This window comes from Telmatherina bonti (assembly GCF_933228915.1).
Source record: "Telmatherina bonti genome assembly, chromosome: 2".
In the NCBI taxonomy this organism is placed as follows: domain Eukaryota; kingdom Metazoa; phylum Chordata; class Actinopteri; order Atheriniformes; family Telmatherinidae; genus Telmatherina; species Telmatherina bonti.
The window spans coordinates 17146252-17168562 of NC_136620.1; the positions used below are offsets into that span (position 1 = coordinate 17146252).

At 37.9% G+C, this 22311-nt stretch overlaps 1 protein-coding gene across 2 annotated transcripts in view; it reads right to left on the reverse strand.

Moving 5' to 3' along the window:
- Positions 1–22311, reverse strand: part of LOC306767832 (plasma membrane calcium-transporting ATPase 1-like) — a gene marked incomplete at both ends in the record, with an annotated part of 34698 nt that overhangs the window by 7580 nt on the left and 4807 nt on the right. The window contains 10 exons of one of the 2 annotated variants that reach the window (XM_079255964.1): positions 80–317; positions 395–636; positions 4295–4537; positions 4660–4874; positions 6333–6479; positions 9236–9262; positions 9491–9667; positions 10144–10269; positions 11952–12209; positions 12908–13105. In XM_079255964.1, the coding sequence (XP_079112090.1) occupies positions 80–317; positions 395–636; positions 4295–4537; positions 4660–4874; positions 6333–6479; positions 9236–9262; positions 9491–9667; positions 10144–10269; positions 11952–12209; positions 12908–13105 (1871 nt within the window). The remainder of the gene's footprint in view (positions 1–79; positions 318–394; positions 637–4294; positions 4538–4659; positions 4875–6332; positions 6480–9235; positions 9263–9490; positions 9668–10143; positions 10270–11951; positions 12210–12907; positions 13106–22311) is intronic. The other variant, XM_079255965.1, reaches the window with a different exon arrangement.

Sequence of the window (22311 nt, forward strand, 5' to 3'; positions counted from 1 at the left end):
ATGGGAACAATTAAAGGGAGGTATGCTGAGGTTTATGGGGCACTCTGGATAGATGAAAGAACTCAGCAGAAGGGCATACCTCTGGTCGCACAGGATCCTCAATGCCAACCACAGCAATGAATGTAAGCCCAGTGAGGATTTCAGCCTCATTGTCCCAGTCCGGGTCTCCTTCAGTGGCGGGAAAGTCTTTGTAGGCAAGGCAGATGGTCCTAAGCCCCTCCGATGCCATCTGCTCAACCACAGTCTTTACCATGTCATCTCGATCCTTTGATTTGAAGACTTTGACTTCACCACTGGCCGTCATGATCTTACAGCATCTAAACCATAAAACATGGTCATGTGACGATCACCTGACAAAGCATAGAGTAGTGTAGAGCAGAAACAATTAACCTACTTCTTGAGCAGAATCTCTGAGGCCCCTTTGCTGAACATTCGGTAGCTGCCATCGTAGTTCTTCAGCACAGTGCTCATGGACTTCCTCACAGAGTTGAAGGTGTAGACTTTAAAGAGTTTCTCCTCTGGGATCTCGTTGCGAATGGTCTGATAATCTCGGTTCAGGTCAAGCGTGAATCCCAGTAAGGCACATTCCGTCTTGTTACCCACCTGGCGAGGAAGCCCACCATCCCTCTCTGGAGGCTGTAGGAAGGATATTTTACTTGAGTTGCATTTAATTATCTAAAACAGGGGTGTTAAAATCATTTTAGTTCTGGGGCCAAAACCATGATCTGGAAGAGTTAAAAAAAAAAACACCATTGCACTGAATATAGAATACAATAGTATTTGAGTTAATAATGAGAAATAAAATATTTTGTTGGGATTTTGTGAGTTTCTTTTGAACCGTTAAACATACCCTTGGTCTACTGTCGGTTATTATTGCTGTTTTTGATAAATTAACATAATAGGTTTAAGTTTAAGTGCTCCCTACTTTATTCAATCAATCAATTGATCAGTAAATCAACTGGTCAGTGATCAGGGAAACAAATACATTTTTCCTTTGCGTGCCTGTCTCATGTCTCATCCTGTATTTGGGCTCTTTCACCATCATGTGACAAGCTATAGCTTGGATAAAATTAACAGGTCAGTCTCTTTACCTTAAACAGCATCATTTTGATGAAAGACTGATTACAGTTTGAAAACTAGTCAACTCTGAAGTAGACTAAAATAATCACTCAAATTATCACTCAGTTAGTATGTTAGCTGTGGAACATCGTGTTTTATTAATCCATAATGATCATTAGTTATGTTTCTACACTGCTTGAGTCAGTGAAGCATGTTTTAAGGTTAATTTTGAGTTCAGAGTAGGTTGGACCCGAGCACAAGAGAAACAAGCACCATTCTACAACTAACCTGTGCATTGATTAGGTGAGCACATGAATGCGACACTGCTAACTGTTCTAACACTAGCAACACATTGATCTTGTTAGCATTAACTCTTAGCATTAGCCTTTAAAATGTTATAATGTCACAGGGTAACCGACTGATGGAGTCCAGGTCTGACTTATACATAATGTGATTTTGGCTTTTGTCCCAACAGTTATTATGTTACATTGGCTTTTTTGTAACAATGTCAATGCAAAACTCTTAGAGATGCAAGCCATCACACAGCTACTAGAGGTCTTACATATGTACTGCACACATCAAATATCATATTTTTCATAAGGCGCACTTTTTTGCAAAAACCGGCAGTGCACCTTTTAATCTGGTGGGCCTTATGTGTGCGCTGATTCCCAAAATCTGTAAAACTGTTGTGCGATTTTAGTAAGCACTCTGCTTGACTGACTGCAAGACCATTTCCCGCTGTCATAGGGGTGTATAAACGAGAAGAAAATTAAAGAGTGGTTGAGAGTGGTGTATGTAAAGAGATGGGATGGTTTTTTCACGCATCACTGTCTCGGTTGATCTGCGACTCCATGAGCGCCCATATCGCCGCTACTTTGAAAAAATTAGGAAAGGAAAATTTATTCTGAGTTTGCCATCATCCAGGGAGGATTAACAAAGGAACTACAACCACTGGACATTGGTGTGAACAGGGTGTTTAAAGCTAAGTTGCAAATGTCATGGGAATGATGGATGAGAGACAGCAAACGCACCTTCACATAGACTGGGAGGCAACGTTAGGCTAGCTACACCACCATATGTGAGTGGATTGTGGATGCCTGGGCTGACGTATCGCCATCAGTTGTTGTCTAAGTCGGTATCATCGTTAACAGCCACCCAGCAACGACACTGACTCTGACAACGAATAGAGAGAACCTGCTATGTTTGATGGCGAAATTGCCCAGCTGTTCAATTCCGACACAGAAGATGAGGACTTTAATGAATTTATTACAACAGACTGATAAAAAAAAAAGTGTATTTTAAAATAAGTACCACTACTGTTGTTGAATAAAGTTCAACCAAACTCACTATTTTACTTTTGTTTTAGCATGCGTCCAATAACACGGTGTGCCTTATGTACGACCCGAAGACAAAAATAAACTCCGTAATTGAGGCTTCAGATTATAATGTAGTGCGACTTGTGGCCCAAAAAATATGGTAGTTTATTTTTTTTTCTTTAGAAAAAAGTAGTTTAGTTGAGAGCCTTTCAAGTAACAGTGTGTTTGTTCCTGTTGCAGTTGAATTAATTAATGTAAGGAAACATTGACTTTTCTGCCAGAAACATCTTAGTGGTAAATCTACTATCTTTGAGAAGATAGTAGATCTGCAGTGACTAAAAACAGTGATTATTTTTTAACACATTAACACATAAACAACTAAATCATTTGCCATAATAAAAATGGCAATTAGCATTTTCTCTGAAAGAGAACCTCATTTTGGGGATCTAGCTGCCTTGTTTTAGCAGTGAACAGAATCCACTATGGCAGTAGGTGTTAGTGTTATCTTGGGGGTGTGGCTCAAACAACTGGAAAACCACTGAATTAGAGTCTCTGTAGCATAAATTCAATTAGTTATGTTACTGAATGTTGAAACTTGCAGGTGGCTGCTGGCATCACAGGAAATATTAGTGCATATACACAGCATGAACAAAAAAATCCTCCAAAACCCACATTTTTAGGAAGATGATGGCACAGCTTTGTAATGGAAACCATATTTGGTAAATTTCCTTAGGAAAGTGAAAATTCTGCTAGATTTACATGTAAGATTTAGATGGGTTTTTTTTTTCCTAACTCTGAAATTCGCAGTTGTTTGTTCCATACCACGCCATCTTTACCAGAAATGAACTGGTCACAACTCTGTCATGTCCAGGGACACGTAAATGTAAAATAAGTGTTTCCATTACACCTTTGCAATATATTTCTTAATGGAACATCTGAAAAACCTCCTCATGAGAGCGTAAAAACATTTTAGCAATATTTTAGTCTTTTTTTGAAATGTAGGCGTTTCCATAGCATTTTGTTTTATTGCGATATTTAATCTTTGCTCAGTTCAAGGTGTAATCTAAATGCAGCTTGTGTGAAAGCAGCTTTTGTCAGCTTCTGATTCTGATCCTTGCATCCATGGTAACAATTGTGTGATCACATTCATCATATCTCAGTCTCTTCATTCTTCTCACATTCCCTCCTGCACATGCGTGTACAGTCATTGTATTGTTGTGTGGGTTTTATGCCAATAGCTACAGTCATCTTTTTGCAGTTTTTTATTGAAAAACTAATGATTTTAACAACTTTAGTTATTCATGGTTTTATTGATGTTTTTCTCAGTCTTGTATTCTTATAGGTGCTTCCAATGATTATCTGCTATTTTTCTTACAGAGCCCATTAAGTTTCTCTAAAAGGTGAAGCTGTTGTTTTTCCAGTTTGAGTTGTTGTATTTCTGTCTCATTTTTCCTGTTCTCACTCCCCTTTCTCCTGTATACCCTTGGCAGACCCAGAATTTAAACATAACATTGCAAAATTCAAAATAAAATGAATAATCAGGTATAAACGGGAGCCTTATTTCTTCCATGAAGCTCCTCTTGACAAGGCATTTTTGGCACAAGGCAACTAAACCATCTTTCTGTTGTCATGATGCTGGACAAGTAAAAAAATGAAAGAAAGTGATAGGAAATAATTCAGACTTATTCATTTCTATTGCCATCTTAGCAGAGGGTTGACAGAACGGTAGATGCGATAAATGCTTATTGCTGCTTTTGAAACTGTTGGGCTTGTTTGTTTGCTTTCTACTCTGAAATGTACGGCCAATCCGAGAGACAGTCATCTGATGACTCCTGAGCTTCCATGGCAGTGCTCCAAACCAACCTGCTAATACTTAACTCACAGAGCTTCCTGAATGAAGAGCTATTTTTGGAGCTCACCATAATCTTGGTGGTGTAGGCGCAGTTGACCCCTATGCCGAGGATGAGCAGGTCCAGGATCTTGGCAGGGATGAGGTCCGGTTCTGGCACCTTTTTGTAGTGTCGTCCAGCGATGTAGGCCTGCACGACTGTCATACGGTTCATGGTGAGCGTGCCCGTCTTATCAGAGCAGATGGCTGTGGCATTGCCCATTGTCTCACAGGCATCCAGGTGGCGTACCAGGTTGTTGTCCTTCATCATTTTCTAGACAAAAAATCAAACCATGACGGTACCTGAGTTTCTGTTCGATCAAAAATGGTCTGTTCTGTTGGACTCAAAGCTGCAAGTTGTTCAGAGCTGGTACAAAAAGCTATACAAGAACAAACCTTGACTGAGTATGCCAAGGAGATGGTGACAGCCAGAGGGAGACCTTCAGGCACAGCTACCACCAACACCGTCACACCAATGATGAAAAACTTGACCATGAACTGAATGTAGATGGGCACACACTCTGAGGTCCAGGGAAGCCCCTGAATCCAGAAGGTATCAATCAGGAAGCGAGTGATGAGGATGATGACGGTGAGAGTCGACATGAACAGACCTGGAAACAGACAAAACAATGGTGTTATGTGGTGATGTCAGATGTAGTGAAAAGCAGGGATGTTCCAGGCTTGCATTTGTGGATTTATTCTGACTTGCAACGGACAAAGATCAAAACTGCTTTAATAACTGTAAGGCAGAGGTGTGTAGATGTTTCATATGTGGCTATGAAATAATGCTTTGTCAGACATTCCTATCTTTATACAGAACCCAGGGCAGTACATCATCAATAATCTGAATCGTATCATCTCGCATTTAGAAAACAAAGAAGTCAAGGAAGCTGGCCAAAAGTTTATGAATCTTCTCTGTTATTACCTGTTACTAAGCAGCGACAACAAAAACTTTCCCAGATAAACCAGATGTTTTCATTTGACTTAGTAAATAGTTAAACATGATGTTAAATGTGTTTACTGAGAGGAAATACAGAAGAAACAGAGGTTTTAATGAAGCAAAAATGTACTGAAAGAGTCAATATGGCTGTGGAATTTCAACTTATATAGAAAAGATCTAATAGTTCTCTTCTTTTTTTTTATTTTTCATGACAAGCAGAGCCAGGATAAAAATTTTGCTTTAAGCAGAATTTGATTTGGAGGCGGGGGGGGGGGGGGGGGGGGCACTAAATATTAGCGGTGCGTGATGATTTTATCAGTTGTAAATATAAGACACATATTAAACTGTTTTATGTTGTAGTTGTTGTAGATTAAACCAGTGCTTCTATGACTTTCGGTTTTTAACACAAAACTGTAGCAATTTCAGAAAAATGGTCTGGTATGGATTTACACTTTTTATTATTTAAGTTATAAATGTGAACTTTTATTTGAAAGTTTTTACCATAGATGGATGCAACTGTGTGTCAGGAACATGCTGTTTAAGAGTTAATTAGAGCAAAACATGCAACATTCCCCTTGAAAACCATATATATTATTAAACATTAAAGATTCAAGGGCAGTCCATGGTACAAAACCCTGTGAAGATATGACATACAGCAGGGGTCTCCAACTCCAGTCCTCATGAGCTACCATCCTGTAGGGTTCAGTGTATTTCTGGTACAACCCAGTTGAGTCAAATGAAAAGGTTCTCCAGCAACTTGTTGACATCTTCTGCACCTGTCTGTTTATGAGTATTGATTTGGGTCTGGTGTGTAGCAGGGCTGGAGTTGGAGACCCCTGGTATACAGCATATGAAGGAAGCAGTATTGTACAATGCACAATTGTATGATGAACAGTATAAAAATGAATTTATATGTTAATTGCTGTGTTTATTTAAATCATTCATTGATATATATGTCACTTTCTGGGAAACCTAACCGAAAAGACCGATCTTGACATTTCAAGTGCAAGCAGTTTGCTTATCCCTTCCTCAGGTTAAGCACAAGGGTCCACAGTCATATGTAGCCTTCACACAGCTCAAACTTCTCACTCGCACGTCAATAATCAACCCTCAGATTCTCCCTTCGTACCTGCTTTGCCGATCTGTACAGCCAGCTTGGTCAGCTTTCCCTGGAGAACGGACTTCTCCTTCTTTGGTAGGTTTTTTTTCTTCTTCTCTGCCTCTTCATCTTCGTTGAGCGGCTGCATTTCCACATTGGCTCCATCTTTGCGTTTCCCTAAACCGGACATAAGGAAGTCAGTTAAACCTTAAAACATCTGGACACAAATTCAGATCAGCATTGCAAATTGATTTGACTTTCCTCCTCTAGGTTTCCTCTAGATGACTGTATTTTTTTTTTTTTTTTTAATTGTCCTCATGTATGTCATTTGTTCTGTTTTTTTTTTGTTTTTTTTTAGAAAAAAAATGTGGCACTTTGGTCAACATTGATGTTTTTAAAATGCGTTATAAATAAAGTTGTATTGTATTGTATTGTATTGTATTGTTTCCTTTAATTCTCAATTAAATAACATATTAAGTGCTTCAGTATAGTCAATATATATAATTAATCTGAAAATAGAATTTGTATGAGAGGCTAATTAAAGCAGGTGTATTTCTTTCAGAGACCAGGTGGTGCATTCTATTTTTAGAGTTACTGAAAGCTATCTATAACCAGGATATTAAACTGTACTCAGAAATGGATCTTTCAGAGTTAAAAAAAAATCATAGTATGATGTATGGATTGAGGAGAACGAAGATTAATGATCATTAATACTGGCTGAACAGTTAATCAGAATGACACTTGAAGCAGTGCAGAGCGGAGTCACCGTATTATGTGTCAACAGGTAGGTGGTCTAATCTCAGAGTGCATGTACTGAGCTGTGTTGACTCATAACAAATCTGCCAGCTACCTGCCAGCTAATTGCCAGCTACCTAACCACACTTCACCATCCACACCCCCACAATATCATACACAGCACTACCAATAGGAATAACTGATTCTGCTTTATGACAATGAATGGGGGTACTTGCAGGTGTGTGTGTGTGTGTGTGTGTGTGTGTGTGTGTGTGTGTGTGTGTGCAAGCACGCTGATCCAGGCTCTGTAATAAGGTTATTAGTGGACAGGCAGGTAGCAGCAGCAGGTAGGAGAAGAAAGCAGCTGCCAAGCTTAAGGCTGATAATCTTCTTGGTCCTAATCACCATCAACAGAGTCAGGAGCACCTGCTGCTGCTGCTCAGACCACAGGGACACATTTTGTGGGACTCACCATGTGGGACCAACAAGGACCCAAGCAAACATGCTCTCCGCAAAAGCATGAACCAAACCAGGGTGTTATCAGAATGAGCACTTGTTCACCAAGGAATAAGAATGTCATGTTTGGTTTGATGACCAACCAGCTCATACTGGCTCTTAAGACACTTGACTGCTAAATCAAAAATGACCAGTAAGCTTCAGACCACAAGGGTTGGTTCTGAAATGTAAAATCCTGAAAGGCTGAAAGGTTTTTTGCATTCTGCTTTTCATGGCTAACAGCTGAATCTGATGCTGCTGTAATATATGACATTGTTATGCTGGAACAGTCGTGGCCCTCCTCTAAATTCAGCACACACCACCGCAAGACCTGGAATAAACATGACTCATACAACATGACCAAAAAAAAATTACTCTTGCCATGTGCACTGATGCTGTTTTACAGTCTATTACCTAAATATGTGTGCATATTCCACCCGGTCATCCAATAACAGCCGAATCCCTTAGGCTAGGCTCGAATAGTTGTCTTTCTGTGTGGAGTTTGCATGTTCTCCCTGTGTTTACGTGGGTTCTCTCCGGGTTCTCCGGCTTCCTCCCACCATCCAAAGACATGCATGTTATGTTAATTGGTTATTCTAAATTGCCGCTTGGAGTGAGTGTGAGTGGTTGTTTGTCTGTTTGTGTTAGCCCTGCGACGGACTGGCAACCTGTCCAGGATGTACCCTGCCTTATGCCCAAAGACCGCTGGGATAGGCTCCAGCTCCCCGGCAACCCTTCATCGGATTAAGCGGTTTCAGAAAATGAATGAAAATTTTCTTAGTTGTTTTTATTTGTTTTTTTTTTTTGTTTGTTTGTTTGTTTTTTTTATGTACAAGATATATATGATTTATTATTGTTTTCTCCAAATACTATTGTCATTCATGCATTCATTCATTCATTATTCCTAATAGTGTTGTTTCTAAGTGTTTCAGTTTTTGGCAATTTATTGTATCAATTCAGTTTTTTTTCTCAGAAAACAGCTCTTTTGTTCTAAAATGTTTCTATTTTCAAACCGTAAGACATTGTTTAATACTAGTAAATAAAAGGAGACTTGTTTAATGTTAATCTGTTTTTGCCATACTGATTAACTGAATGCATCTTCCAATCTAATTTTGTTCAGTTTTATTTATATAGCACCTTTTCACAATGATGTCATCTCAGGACACTTTACAGACACATCAATTCAAGCCAATTCATCATAAATAGCCTAGTTAATGTAAACCAGCAGAGTGCATCAAATCTGAACTTCGATCCAGTCTCCCATTCTGAGCAGGTAGGAGGCGACAGTGGAAATATTCACACAACTCAGCTCTAATGTTATCTTGCAGGGATCAAACATGGATCATGATGGTGTTGATATTGGTAATAAAGATGTTGTATCAATGTTCAACTAGGATGCAGAGAGAGGAAGAACTTCAGGTTTTGATCCCCTCATATCACAAGTTTGGTCTTAATTATTAAGTTCACTCAATTACTTAATCACTACAGGTTTTTCTGTAACTTGACAGAGATGAAGGCTGGTACAACTGGTACAGCTGTTATAGTTGGTACAGCTCAGTACCGCGAGGAGGAAACCAGAAACCACTCCAGGCTCCACATTTGAATGAACCAGGCAGCCTCAGAGGACTGTTCGGAAGACTAATTTTTTTTCATATTATATTCATCAGATCTACTCTTAGTGACCTATAACAGTCACATCCTACCTTTCTTCCCTTTCTCTTCTTTTTTACCTGCAAGGAGAAAAAGCAGCTTTTAGACCCTCAAACGGAATCAGTTCAATCATATTTCTGAACTTTAAGTTTTTCATTAGTCGGTCCTGGGTCTTAGCAACTGAGAGACAGAGAGAGCTTTCTGTAAAAAGCATTTCACAAACTCAAACCATCCTTTTCCTCTCAGCCCTTTCGCTAAGATGACAATATTTTATCTGTCTGACCAGAAAGAGCAGAATTTGAACTTACTCTTTTTGTCCTTTTTCTCCTTGTTTTTCTTCTCCTCTTTTTTCTTCTCCTTTTTGTCCTCTCCATCACCCTCGCCTTCTTCACTGGCACCGAGCAGCATGAAGATGATCCCAGTCTGAGAGTTCACACCGACGGCAGTGACGACCATCTTGCCAGAGCCCTCCATCACATGGGTACCTAAAGAGAAGGAGCAGGTGACAAGTCTTCCCACTTTACTCCCAAAATATGATGCATTTTGTACCCATGACTTGGCATCCTCTTTGAGGAAGCCAAAGCTGGAGGATATGTGATGAAAACAAGCCTGATAATGGGTCAGTTATCACCCAGAGGTTATTGCACTCTGGCTGCAGACAGAAAGTTACCCCTCTGGAGCGAGAACCCTAAGCGTATGGAAGCATTCTGGGCCACATTCACGACTCTAAAATCACTTTACTCAAAATAATTCACTTTATAAACAATCAAGTGTTTTAGGGGGGAACTTAATGGGTTCAAAGCTCAATAAATAACAACCTGTAGCTTTAAAAAACCTAAGCGGGATTTAATTCCATTGTGGAAACTGAGACGCAGAAACAGTCCGGTAAGTACAGATAGTGACAGCACAGGTCACACTGAACTTGGCTTTAATTTGGGGGGAAGGAAGCAGGATGAAGCACCTGACAGCAACATGGGGTCCTTGTCAAGAGTCTTCTTGACATGATCCGACTCTCCAGTCAGGGAGCTTTCGTCAATCTTCAGATCGTTACCCTGAATGAGGACTCCATCAGCAGGAAGGAGGTCACCTGGAACAGCAACACAGAGGTAATAACTGGATACCCTCATCAAGTCATTATGTGTCATGATTATGTCATCTGTCTGCTATGAATGAAGGATGAAAACGGAGCAGGAGAAATTCTTTGATGATGCAAGAAAGACATTTTCTTTTTTCTCAAGAAAAACAAGATAATTGTGTTCACTGTTAAAATCGAGCTGTTTTCTGTGTATTTCCACTGATGCAGTACTATAGGAACTGTTGTTCAGATAAGAACTAAGTATATGTTAAATATCATATTTAGTTATCACCACTATCAAACCTGAGAACACTTTCATCTCTGATCTTATTAAGTATGAGCAACACAATGTCTTTCAGAGGAAATCAATACAACCTAAAACTGTAGCTGATGTTTACTTTATGCTTTCAGCTAAGATGCTAATTAAATTCTATTAAACTCTTCAGTAAATTATTAAAGATCAGCATTGATAGGCACAGCATTATTAACACAACGCTTATAAGAAAGTTAGAATGCTTTGGGAATTTAAATAAAACATCATTTATACAAAATGTTTTTATTGTGCAAAAATATAGATAACATTTATTCAATATTAAAATATTTGAGAAGAAATTAGATTCATAATATATTTAAAATATTCATATTTACACCTATATAATACATACAGAATGAAATTAATTATATTTACATATATATATATATATATATATATATATATATATATATATATATATATATATATATATATATATATATATATATAGAGAGAGAGAGAGAGAGAGAGAGAGAGAGAGAGAGAGAGAGAGAGAGAGATATATATATATAGATATATTTGTGTGTATTAGAAGGATGAAATATATTAGAAAACTATATATTAGAAACTATATATTAGAAAACTACTTAAAAAACACCTGGTGAAAGATCCACTTATGTTTCATGTAGACAGGCTGTAGTCAACAAAACAACTGGGCATGAAAAGTCTCCCTTCCAGTGATGCTGACTCTAAATCTGAGGGGTTTATAACACTTCAAATGCCACTTCTTTCAAGCCTAAAAGGAGAATAGACTGTTTGCATACTAAATGCGAAAGAGCTAAACCTATTAATCGAACGTTTTATATCTCAGTTAATCATTTAAGTCATCTGAATTAATAAAAGCTCAGATGAACATAGGTTCGTCAACAACTTTGTCGTCAACTTTTGCAGTATCCTGGTAATGAGCCATTCATTTGAATCAGGTGTGTTGCAGCAGGGAAACATTAAAACCTGCAGGATGGTCGATCTCAAGTAGCATTGTGATAAATTCCTACAAGCTGTTAATCAGAGAGTTTAAACAGTCACTATCACACTTCTCCTGAAATTCTTAGCTTTTGTTAAATAAATTGTGTTTTTGTTCACTTCATGTTGTTTTTAACCACATCTGACAAGCTCAACTACGCAGCTTGCAACAGTTTGGTTTCTAAAGTAAGTGATTTACGCAGTAATAAGTCCAAGTTTTTCTTTTAAACATGCTGCTCCATTGAATTCAAAATAAGCAAAATAAATCAATTTCAGCATTTCATATGTTTAGCATTTTTCCTGTTACACACTGCTATACATTACTAGTTTTCCTCTATAACAACTGTATATATCACCACACATCCTTTGAACTGCTTCTAATCTGTGCCACGCACAATTCAGTGCTGAGTTTTCTTACCATATTTGACCTGCGCAATGTCTCCAACGACCATCTCAGACACCTTGACCTGGATCACCTGACCCCCTCGGACCACAGTGAACTTTTGCTCCTGCTCAATGCGGCTCTGGAGACCCCGAAACTGCTTCTCTTTGCTCCAGTCGTTAAAAGCTGTCACCAGTACCACACACACTACAGACAGGAGGATGGCAGCACCTTCGATCCAGCCCGTCTCCCCTTCACCTTCTTCCTCAACACCACCAGCTGCATTGCCACAGTCTGAACAAAGACGAGAAGAAAGAACTGCTGCAGCATTGAGTTGTAATAGAGTTAATGCAATACTGGCAACATTTATGTGCCATAGACGGACTGTTAAATAAAATAAATTTGCCTTCAGAGAAAAAAACACATGGGCACAAACGGTAGGCCTGCATGGCTGCCTCCCTGATCATTAAGGTCAGACTCGGCTTGCATTTAGAACTAATTCATTTCATTTATTCCAGTATTAATATCAGATTACTGATGTAATATTACTGTAGTCTGGAGCATGCAAAGTGTTCTTATCAACAATTACTATAAAAAGATTCAATGTAAAACTGTGGCCACATGTTTCATCATAAACATTGTGGGAAAACTGTTTTCATCAGACTGTGATCCATCCTGTCCAGATTTTGGGCATGTAGATAAGCATGGGTGCTGATGTCTGAGCTGCTGAGGAAGGTCAGTTAAACTGTATCATTTATAACTTTGTATAAAAAGAATTAAATGATATTTTTCAGACAAGTATTAATGGGAAAACATGTAGAAGCCTTAAAAGTTTGGAATGTCTGTCTTCTAAATGGCAGAACTACTTGAAAAGCTCCACCATGACTCACCAGTCACCTCGCTGGAAGTAAGAATGTTTTAATCCGTGTACATATGTCATAAGAGCGTATACGTAGAGATGTTTATTTAAGACAAAAAAAACAGCTACTCACTCTGTCTTTCAGCATCTGGCGGACTGTAGAAAGAAAGGCCTAGTGAAATAATGGCTGCCACCTCCAGGATGATGAGTGTGACATCCTGCAGGGCTTCCCACACTAACTGCAAAAAGGTTTTTGGCTTTTTAGGAGGGATGACATTCTGTCCAAATTCTTGTTTCCTTCTGTTGATGTCGTCTGAGTTTCCATCTAGACCTGAAGCGGGAAACACAAAGAAAATGTCACTCCAGTAAACCGGGAAACAGATGTTAACAAACTATTTTTTGCTTAAACATGAATCCCAGTTGCCTCATAACAAGGCACACATTCATCATGTAGATCTTTATACTAGATTTCTTTATGTCCCTCTGACCTTTACACACATCAGCAAAAATCTGAGCTAAATATGTGAAAAACACATTAAATGAAACAAACACGACAACTAGTGGGGAATCGAATTGAAAAAAATTTAATATTGGGACTTTTTGCCTCACGATTTTACAATCAATGTTTCTTTTTGAAAAAAATGATTTTTCAACTTGGCTGCATAGTTGATAAATGTGTGTTTATCAAACTAAGTATGTATCTTCATTACTGCAGTACACATGGTTGAAAGTAGAACGATGTCAAATCAAATGAAAATTATTTTTATGAAGCATTTTCCATATACTAACAACATAGCAAAAAGGGCTTCATACACTTTAAAACACACCATCACCCACCACATACACACATATACAGGTACTTGTACACACCTACAGACTTTATATGAACAACCTGTAAAATTTGTGACTGGATACAGAAGACAACAGGTCAGGAGACTATGTGACTGACTTGTTATAATAGCACAGTGACATTTATTATGTACATTGATAGAACCCCTCTTGCCAGCAGCACCCCGAGGCTGAAATATCTTAACTCACAAGCTTTTCATTAAGAATGATAGCTGAGTTTAGCTGTATATGTCACATGCCAACAACAGTTTGCACTCAAAGTTTTGAATATGAAACAAGGCTGATTGGACAAAGAAATGCAAACGGACGTTATTGGAGGAATTAAGAAAAAGGAAGTGACAGAGCAAGAGATAAGACAAGTGTCAACAATAAAATGACTTTAAATGTCTGACTCAGAGTACAGGTAGGTTGCAAGATGGATGCAAAATTACCCGTAGCCAGAAGAGGCCACATTGAGATGAGAGTTTTAATTCATTAATTCAGGATTAAAGTTAAATCTGTTTTAAAGTGATGAAAAATGAGTATGTAAACACCTAAAAATGACAATTCCGAATTAAACTTAATTCCACGGTAAATGGCTGGTTTGTTCACATTTTAAATCCGAACTCATTCATTCCTCTATCATGTACATGTTTATTTAAGTGAATTCCAGTCGTTCTGCACATGCTCTTTCTCTTGTCCTGTCGCAATGACGCACATATTCCACCCATCTGCGGTACTCTATCTCCCTGAGAAAATCAACTAAAGTTCAGTCATGCTTCCTAAAGAGAAAGTAGTTAAAATTTACTGTTTTGCATAGAAGTTGACATGAAGGCAGTCATGAGAAAAATAATGTTTTTTTTTGTTTTTTTTTAATAACAGAAACCACGACAATGGCAGATTTTAACACAGCATCCCCCTCCTCACCCCACCTCCAACAGCATCAGCATCCCTCTAGCATCCAGTCTTATATCTGAAATCCAGCCAGTAAGAGTTGTTCTGAACTTTACTCTTGTCCTAACTCTTGTTTTGTTGCTTTCTCTCTTTCTTTTCCAAGATGCAAATATGTGTGAAAGATGAAATGCATCATTATATTGTCTAATTTTCTAATTTGTCTTAGAAAAGGAAGGAAATTGTTATAATTATCCACTGATTCCCTTTTAGAAAGCTCATCAGGAATAAGAAACAAAACCATTTAACCAGGATTGGAAAAAATAAAGGTCTGGCATTAAATGCACATGATGATTTTTCTGCTTTTTCTAACTATATGGTTTAGATTTGTAACTGTATAATATATCTTGGATCACCTCCCCTGATTTTTTCCGAGTGTGACATGGTCGTGGTTCCGTCACAAGCACATGCACCTGATCACACATGCATGCAAACTGAGATGCTCCAGTCTCCATCTGCATTTGCTGGTAGCTGCTGGTGTTTTGTGTGTGTACTTTTTATGTTTCTTAATGTTGTTGTTTTTTTTTTATATTATACTACTATTTCCCTTATGTACTTTTTTTTGAAGAGTTGCAATAGTTTGTATAGTTTTTGTGAATACTGCTATGATTTTGGCACCCTCGTCAACTTTCACTTCAAATGTTTCATTTCTGTCCTTTTGTCTCTTCCCCCTCTTATTTTGACCTTTCTGTTTTACTATTTTTGCCTTTTGTCTCTACTGTCAGGTTCAGCATTAATATATTAGTGATAATAAAAATACAAATACAATACTGAAAACAAATAAAATAAATACAAAGATTTAAAGTTCAAGGACAGGCATCTGTTGGTTTATATATATATATATATATATATATATATATATATGTGTGTGTGTGTGTGTGTGTGTGTGTGTGTGTGTGTGTGTGTGTACACTGCTCAAAAGAATAAAGGGAACACTAAAGTAACCCTTTGTAAATCTGAATGAATGAAATATTTTTATTAAATACACAAATACAAAAACAAAATCACACAAAAATTATTCATGAAAATCAAATACTGTATATCAACCCATGGAGGTCTGGATTTGGAGTTATACTCAAAGTGGAAAAACACACTACAGGCTGATCCAACTTTGATGTAATGTCCTTTAAACAAGTCTAAATGAGGCTCAGTAGTGTGTGTGACCTCCGCGTGCCTGTATGACCTCCCTACAATGCCTGGGCATGCTCCTGATGAGGTGGCAGATGTTCTCCTGAGGATCTCCTCCCAGACCTGGACTAAAGCATCCACCAAGTCCTGGACAGTCTGTGGTGCAACTTGGCGTTGGCGGATGGAGCGAGACATGATGTCCCAGATGTGCTCAATTGGATTCAGGTCTGGGGAACGGGCGGGCCAGTCCATAACATCAATGCCTTCGTGTAGCAGGAACTGCTGACACACTCCAGCCACATGAGGTCTACCATTGTCTTGCATTAGGAGGAACCCAGGACCAACCGCACCGGCATATGGTCTCACGGGGGGTCTAAGGATCAAATCTTGGTACCTAATGGCAGTCAGGCTAACTCTGGTGAGCACATGGAGGGCTGTGTGGCCCTCCAAAGAAATGCCACCCCACACCATTACTGACCCACTGCCAAAGCGGTCATGCTGGAGGATGTTGCAGGCAGCAGAACGTTCTCCACAGCGTCTCCAGACTCCGTTACATCTGTCACATGATCTCAGCGTAAACCTGCTTTCATCTGTGAAGAGCACAGGGCGCCAGTGGTGAATTTGCCAATCTTGATGTTCTCTGGCAAATGCCAAACGTCCTGCATGGTGTTGGGCTGTAAGTACAACCCCCACCTGTGGACGTCGGGCCCTCATACCACCCTCATGGAGTCTGTTTCTGACTGTTTGAGCAGACACATGCACATTTGTGACCTGCTGCAGCTCATTTTGCAGGGCTCTGGCAGTGCTCCTCCTGTTCCTCCTTGCACAAAGAAGGAGGTAGCGGTCCTGCTGCTGGGTTGTTGCCCTCCCACGGCCTCCTCCACATCTTCTGATGTACTGGCCTGTCTCCTGGTAGTGCCTCCATGCTCTGGACACTACGCTGACAGACACAGCAAACCTTCTTGCCACAGCTGGCATTGATGCGTCGTCCTGGATGAGCTGCACTACCTGAGCCACTTGTGTGGGTTGTAGACTCCGTCTCATGCTACCACTAGAGTGAAAGCACCGTCAGCATGCAAAAGTGACCAAAACATCAGCCAGAAAGCATTGAAAGTGAAAAGTGGTCTTTGGTCACCACCTGCAGAACACTTCCTTTATCTTGCCAATTGCCAATAATTTCCACCTGTTGTCTATTCCATTTGTACAACAGCATGTAGAACTGATTGTCAATCAGTGTTGCTTCCTAAGTGGACTGCTCCATTTCACAGAAGTGTGAGTTACATTGTGTTGTTTAGGTGTTCCCTTTATTTATATATATATATATATATATATATATATATATATATATATATATATATATATATATATATATATATATATATATATATATATATATATATATATATATATATATATATGACAGTGGCTTATAGCCTGTTAAACTCTTCCAGTAAACAGGCTGCACAGCATGGACAGACTTTATACTCAGAAAGAACACCCTCAAAAGTCTGAGGTAAGAGTTTCCATGGAAACAGAGAAACAAGTATATATTTTGAAGTGTGCACCCTCAATCACAAGATACAAAATAGGTAACTTTAAACCAAAAATGGTTCATGAAACAGTGTCAGACATACCACTGGATGGTCGACACCACCATTTTTTTATGACTACCAAAATGAAATGTCAGAGGGATCAGTCAGAATCAGAATCAGCAAAATTTTATTGGTCCAGGAGCAAAATTGGATTATTAGATAAACAACAATAGGACAATAAGAACTGAATAGATGAGCAATAAAAATAATAATTCATTCATTTTAAGGTTTATTTCAAACATGGTCTTTCATTTACAATATTTACAGTATTTACACATTCACATTTCAAGTCTGACAAGGAGTAGTTTTATAAGCATTAACTTATAGAAACCCTACCCCATTTCTCCTACACTGTATCGCTCCAACTCTATTACACTACTCAAATTTCCCACTTAACTATGAAAAATTGAAGATTTCCATAAAATATTTCTGTTTTCTAATGCTGTCACATCAACATCCCCATCCTTTGTGGAACTGATGCTCTTCAAGCTTATATTTCTCTGCATTTTGTGCCTTGTCTTAAACTGGTACATGTTTTTACTTTCCTTTAATTGATCAGTTAAACTGCTCCATAATTTCACCCCTGACACTGAAACACACACTCCTTAAAGTTGTTCTGAAATGCTGCATTTTTAAATTCAACTTTCCTCTTAAACCATAACCCACTTCTCCTGCTGGAAATAAATTCTCAATATGTTTGGAAGTCAATTATTTTTGCCTCTAAATATTATTCGGGCTGTTTTAAATTCAATCAAATTTGGAAAGTTAAGAGCTTCTTTTTTTTAAGAGGTATTTTGTATAATCTCTGTATCCCACATTATTTCTCTTATTGCTCTTTTCTACATTGTGTTTATTGTTTGTGCATTACTTTTTTACAATTGAGCACATCTGGGACATCATATCTTGCTCCATCCGCCAACGCCAAGTTGCACCACAGACTGTCCAGGACTTGGTGGATGCTTTAGTCCAGGTCTGGGAGGAGATCCTCAGGAGAACATCCGCCACCTCATCAGGAGCATGCCCAGGCATTGTAGGGAGGTCATACAGGCACGCGGAGGTCACACACACTACTGAGCCTCATTTAGACTTGTTTAAAGGACATTACATCAAAGTTGGATCAGCCTGTAGTGTGTTTTTCCACTTTGAGTATAACTCCAAATCCAGACCTCCATGGGTTGATATACAGTATTTGATTTTCATGAATAATTTTTGTGTGATTTTGTTTTTGTATTTGTGTATTTAATAAAAATATTTCATTCATTCAGATTTACAAAGGGTTACTTTAGTGTTCCCTTTATTCTTTTGAGCAGTGTACACACACACACACACACACACACACACATATATATATATATATATATATATATATATATATATATATATATATATATATATATATATATATATATATATATATATATATAAACCAACAGATGCCTGTCCTTGAACTTTAAATCTTTGTATTTATTTTATTTGTTTTCAGTATTGTATTTGTATTTTTATTATCACTAATATATTAATGCTGAACCTGACAGTAGAGACAAAAGGCAAAAATAGTAAAACAGAAAGGTCAAAATAAGAGGGGGAAGAGACAAAAGGACAGAAATGAAACATTTGAAGTGAAAGTTGACGAGGGTGCCAAAATCATAGCAGTATTCACAAAAACTATACAAACTATTGCAACTTTTGTATATTTTCCCCCACAATGCTACATGATAATTCATGTATGATAAAATTGATTTAGACTCTAAACTATACAGAGCTTTCAGGTTTAGTATGTGACTAAACCTGGCCAAGAGGGCAATGCGCCATGTTCATCACTTACTTAAGTAATCAGGATACAGCTATGCAGACAGGCAAACTCTCCAACAAATTGACAGGTTTATGTCTTCTTTATGACATTTTTACGTGACCTTCACATTGTTGACAGAGTGAAAACTATAAACAGAAATGTTTAGTATTGTTAGTATAGTAGTGTTTAGTAGAGTATGTTTACAGCTCAATCTATTCAGTCTACTGTATATTACCAGAAAGTATCAACTCTACAATTAACTTGACATGAATGATCAAAATGATAAAGTGTGAAGCACCCTACTCATCTTTGTATTGCATTTTACTTACAAGGATTACTCTCTGTATCTTAACAAGGCAAGATGGTTGAGGATTGCATCTCTAATCATAAACATCATATATACATATTGTATATATGATGCATTGTATCACGTTGCCTATACGAGCTGACGTCTCATCTCCGCCATCTTGGGTGGGTCTCCCATGCGCCTCCAATTCGTTTATTTGTAAGGTGTTGGCCCAACCACAACATGACTTTGTGAATTTTTCCTGATTTTTCCTCTCGGTTTAGTTTGTTACAAAGGGCAGAGATATTGTTATAATACAGATCACTGTAAAACATTAAGAAATGACGTACCCTTTTGCTTAAATATTTTTTATAATGCTATTTAACTCGAACATAAAGTAGTTGCAATATAAATAAATATATAAATGAAGTTGATACCAACATGTTTGATTGTTTATTGATGCATTTCGATTTATCTATCTATTTTTATCTGGTCAAATAAATTATTATTCAACCTTGTAAGATGTAATTCCACACGATCTGCTTTCAATATTTCACCGGTTATTGCAACCGTATGCTGAACAAAATATGGAATAGTTGCTGGCTTTCTCTTGACTACAGTTCACTCTTTCTTTATTTACATTAATCAATTTATCAATATAGAGATACAATTGTATAAAGTCTGAAAATAAAGTGTTGTTTCAAAACTGTGCAATTAAAAACTTACCAAGAAAAACACTAGATAAACGTAAACCTCTGCCAAGGCCTTCAAAATAGTTCCTGGATCCAAACGGTGATCTGGATCACCACCAAAATTAAAATATTTCTTCCTTTTCATGTTTCCAACAAGTCCTAAAAATTTCATGAAAATCCATCCCTAACTTTTGAAATTATCTTAAACACAAACAGACAAACAGATAAAGCCAGTGTAAACATAACCTCCTTGGCGGAGCTAATTATGCTACCATGCAAAACTCTTTGTTAAGCATTATTATATCTTTCCATAAACACCCCAAAGGAGTAACATTTATCATTTGCATTTTGTAGATTATTCAATGTGCTAACATTATTTATAAACCAATTCGGTAGAAAAGTGTTTTGTTTGTGTACAATATATACGCGTTGTTCCACAGAAAACAGTTACGTGGGGAAACTATGTTGGATCTGCAGCAAGACTCGAAAGCGGAACCCATCCAATATGGCGGAGACGTTGGTTCGCTCTCCAATGCTCAGTGATGCATCTACATATATATGATGTCTATGTCTCTAATGAGCAGCATGTACTTGATCTTTTTCTTCTAGGAGTAAACACTTCACACAAAGGTTAAGGTGGATGAGCGCCACCTCTGGCTGGGAAGAATAATTATCAGCACACTCCGTGCCAACTTCCCCCCAAGCATTTTTAGTGTAGGGCCAAAACAATATGCCATGATTGACTGTGTCAAACACTTTCTTCAGATCAAGAAATATTCCAAGCTCATATTTCTTTGAATTAATGCATGTAGTTGTTTCTTCTGCCATCTTAATCAGGGCCAAGAATGTTGATCTATTATTTCTAAAGCTGTACTGACTGTCCGTCTGCAACTGATATTTTTCTACAAAATTGTCAAATCTTTTTATAAATAGTTTTTCAAAGATTTAAAAAAAAACTACTGACCTGGGCCTGTAATTGGTGAAGTGGTATTTTTCTCCAGATTTGTAGATGGAACAACTTTTAATTACGTTCATCTTGAATTAAAAAAAACCCTTTCAGTAAAGATACATTGAAGATATGCAGAAGAGCCTTTATTATACCATAAATCACACATTTCACTGTTACCATGTCAACACCATCCCAGTCCATGCTGTTTTTATTCTGAAACCTGCTGACAATTTCATAGATTTCATTTTTGTCCACTGCTTTTAGGGATATAGAATCATCAGGATTCTCTTCTTATATTAGGATTCTTTTAGGAAAATAGAAAAATCCTTTTCCAACATAATCTGTAGCATCTCATTATGCCTCATCAATCGTTATGGCCTTTTCTAGGTTTGGTCCAACATCTACAAGATATTCATTCAATCCATTGGCCACTTCATGAATATCTTTTATACTAATTTGATTAATGATAAAATGTTTTGGATAAATATTGCTTGTTTTGTTTTTATTTATCCTATTTAATATGATCCATAATCAACAAACAGTGAAAGTGTCGTAGAGTCTGACAACAGCAAGCAGGAACGATCTCCCATATCATTCCTTTAGACAGAGGGGATGGATTAGTCTTCTGCTGAAGCTGCTTCTTAAACTGTCCAGTGTATCATGGAAGAGATGGGAATAATTGTCCACCATTGCCAGCAGTTTTGCCACTATGCTGTTCCTAACCACTTCCAACTTAGTAGGGAGTTTTATCCCAGTGACAAACTCTGCCTTTCTGATGAGTTTGTTCAGCCTGTGTGCATCCTTTGCTTTGACGCCCATGCCCCACACACCATAACAAAGGAGATGGTACTTGAAACAACAGACTACCAAAGTCCACCATCATCTCCTTTGTTTTGTCCTTATTTATCAACAGATGGTTTTCCCTACACCCCTTCATTAAGTGGTCTACCAGTCCCCTGTACTCATCATCCTGCCTGTCATCTGTGGAAATGTGTTTTCATCAGTTACTAGAGGATCAAACTTCTGAAATCTGAAGTTGTGCACAAATGAGAATTTAAGAAGTAAGAAGCATGTTTGACTTATATATATATTTAATAAAAATGAATCTGAGTGACAGCTGACAGAGTACCAGGTTGGCATGTATGATGGAGTGTTGTACCAACTCAACCCCTGGAAATAAAAAGCTGTACTGAACACATAATTTAAAAAAAAGAGGTCGTATATTTGACGGTTCGAACAATAGCCTTTCTGTGTGTTCTCCTATGTTCTCCACCTTGTATGAGTGGGTTCTCTCCGGGTGCTCCGGCTTTCTCCCACCG